Source organism: Galeopterus variegatus, unplaced genomic scaffold (assembly GCF_000696425.1).
Source record: "Galeopterus variegatus unplaced genomic scaffold, G_variegatus-3.0.2 Scaffold218, whole genome shotgun sequence".
NCBI lineage: Eukaryota > Metazoa > Chordata > Mammalia > Dermoptera > Cynocephalidae > Galeopterus > Galeopterus variegatus.
In genome coordinates, this window is record NW_007726329.1 from 283,861 (window position 1) to 286,495 (window position 2,635).

The window sequence follows — 2,635 nt, forward strand, 5'->3', positions numbered from 1 at the left end:
GGGGGAGTCTATGCTCCCAGCTGCCCCAAGGCTCCAGGCTGGGAGCTGGCAGAGGCTCCCCCCAGCATTCAAGTCCGTCCCCCCCCCCACCAACCCTGGCCCTACTCAAAAGCCACAGGCCCCCCCCCCAGCCCCCAAGTTTCCATCCTGCTCAGCAAAGGGCAGTTCTGGGAACTGCCGCAGAGCTGCCCGCAGACCCAGGCGGGGGAGGGACAGCACAGCTGGAATCTCTGTCCCACATGCCGGGGACGGGCCCCCCTCCCGACCACTGCCCCCTCACCCTCAGAGGAGATGAGGTTGTTGTGGAGGTTGAGGGTCCGCAGGTCGCTGAGGCGCGACAGCTCGTTGTACGGGAGCTCCTGGAGCTGGTTGTTCTGTGGATTGGGGTGGGGGATGTTTACAACTCTGACCCTGATGACCCTTCCCGGTCAAGTGATCCTGAGCACTGAATCTCAATACCCCATCAGTCCGAGCAAGCCCCAACACCCCATCACCCCTACAGTTGATCCCAAACACCCCATCACCCTGAATCCAAACAACCCCATAACCACCAAGACATTGACCCCCCAGCACCCCCACAATCAGCCCAAATGCCCCAACACTAACAAAATCAACCCCAAACACCCCATCATACTCACCCCAAACAACCCCATAACCACCATGATCTTAGCCCCAAACCCCCAACCCCTCAGCCCCTCCCACTTCCAATATCTCCACCCCCAATTCCTCTCGCCTCCGATCCACCCAGCCCAGCCTAGCCCAACCCAGCCCTGCCCTACCCAGCAGGGAGTTCTGCAGGGACAACCAGTGGAGTGTGGTCTCCAGTATAGCCCCAATGCCCAGCATAGAGCCTGCTGTAATCAGTGATTTGTGCACATGTACAAACTGCATGTAGGATTGTGTGCTATACACAGGAATGTTTGTATGGGGAGGGATGGTTGTTATCCCTTGGTACCCCTGAGGCTCTGGCCTCAGTGCAGGGAGGGCTGTTGGGTCAAGGGGATGAAAGACGTTGCTGTAACACCATGGACAGCTAGTGTAGCAATCTGGTCTCATTTTGGTTGCACCAGGTGGAGGGTGGGGTGGCAGGATTGAGGTGGGAGGGAGCAAGAGGCTGATGGAAAATACAGTCTCCCAGTAAAAAGAGGAAAGAGGGGGTCTTAACTCAATACCAGTTAGTGATCCCAAGACCTGCCCTTCCTCATCTTCTGATGGAATCCAACCTTGAGACAGAGGTTGAGGCCAAACTCCTCAATCAGCCTTCATCTGGCTGATAAGTTCTTCAGGATCTAGACCCAAACCATAAATCACTTATATTTAGCTGGATGTATGGCTGCCTGGAATAATGAACTACATTTCCCAGCCTCTTTTATGTACGACTATGTCCTGGATAACAGGTGTAAGCAGAAGTGGTAAGTACACCTTTGNCCAACCCCTCAGCCCCTCCCACTTCCAATATCTCCACCCCCAATTCCTCTCGCCTCCGATACACAGAGCCCAGCACTGTCACCAGGGCCAGCGTCCATCAACACCAACTCCTCACCTCCTGCACGTGGGCCCCCACACCCCACCACCCTTAACCCCATGGCTTTCCACGCTCCCTCCCAGCTCCTTCACTTCTGACCCGGACCCCACCTGCAGGGAGAGGTGCTGGGCGGCCCTGGTGATGTTGTCTGGGAACACCCGCAGGTCCAGGCCATCACAGTCCACCGTGTCGGCACGGGGGCAGGAGCATCTCGGGGGACACGCCCGGGGTGGGGGCTGCGAGCTCTCTCCCAGGTGGGGGAAGGCGGTGTCCTCCATGACAGGGGCGGGCAGGGGCCCCGGCAACAGCAGGAGCAGCAGCAGGCTCAGCCACTGGGAGGGGAGGGAGGGGTCAGCGGGTCCCCAGGCTGGGCGTGGGGTCGCCATAGCAACCAGAGCCCCACCCTCGGACCCTCCCTGCCCCACCTTACCATAGCCAGCCGTGCTCTGCCGACTCGCCCGAACTGCCAACCAGGGCTCCCTAATGGAAACCAGGCGGTCACCTCCTGGAGCCTGTGTAGTGGCCGCCACCACCCCCCATCTCTCTGCTTAAGCCACCCCCCTACACACAGCCTGTTCTCCCAGGGGCTCAGGGGAGCTGACCCACCCCCTTCCCCGCCCTGGGGAGGGCAGGCAGGCGGCCGGATGGGGTGGTGAGGACAGGCCAGCCCATCCCCTTGGTCCCCCGCCCCCCGCAACCACCCAGGCTCTGCTTTCATAACCTCAGCCAGCCTGGGCCGGCCACGGGAACGAGGAATGTTTGGGCAAAAGATGAGATTCGCCCTGTCTGGTATTTGGGCCGACCGCAGGAGTAGGGGTGGGGATGGAGGACTGGAGGAGGCTCCGGGGCACAGGAGAGTCCCCGAGGAGCTGGGGCTGGCAGCGAGGGGTCAGGGGAAGCCTGGGCTCAGCCTGCCAGCCCAGACGCCAGCCTGGGGGCACTTGACCAGGTCTGCTGTCTGGGGCCTCCCACTCCTCTCTGCCAGCTGGCCTCACCGGCAGCCAGACACCCCCCTCCCCAAATGGCCACAGCTGCCTGAAAGGAAATTACACGTATCCAGGCACCAGCCTGGTGGTTAAGTGTGCGAGCTTAGTGCCAGCCTGCCTGGGT

General features: G+C 60.7%; 1 protein-coding gene across 1 annotated transcript in view; it reads right to left on the minus strand.

Annotated features, from left to right (window-relative positions):
- PODNL1 (podocan-like 1) overlaps window positions 1-2,252 on the minus strand; it is a 7,014-nt gene extending 4,762 nt beyond the window's left edge. The window contains exons 1-3 of the mRNA XM_008566040.1: window positions 1,956-2,252; window positions 1,636-1,857; window positions 281-374 (exon numbers count right to left, since the gene is read on the minus strand). Of these exons, the coding sequence (XP_008564262.1) occupies window positions 281-374; window positions 1,636-1,857; window positions 1,956-2,243 (604 nt within the window). The 5' untranslated portion in view covers window positions 2,244-2,252. The remainder of the gene's footprint in view (window positions 1-280; window positions 375-1,635; window positions 1,858-1,955) is intronic.
- Window positions 2,253-2,635: the final 383 nt, after the last annotated feature.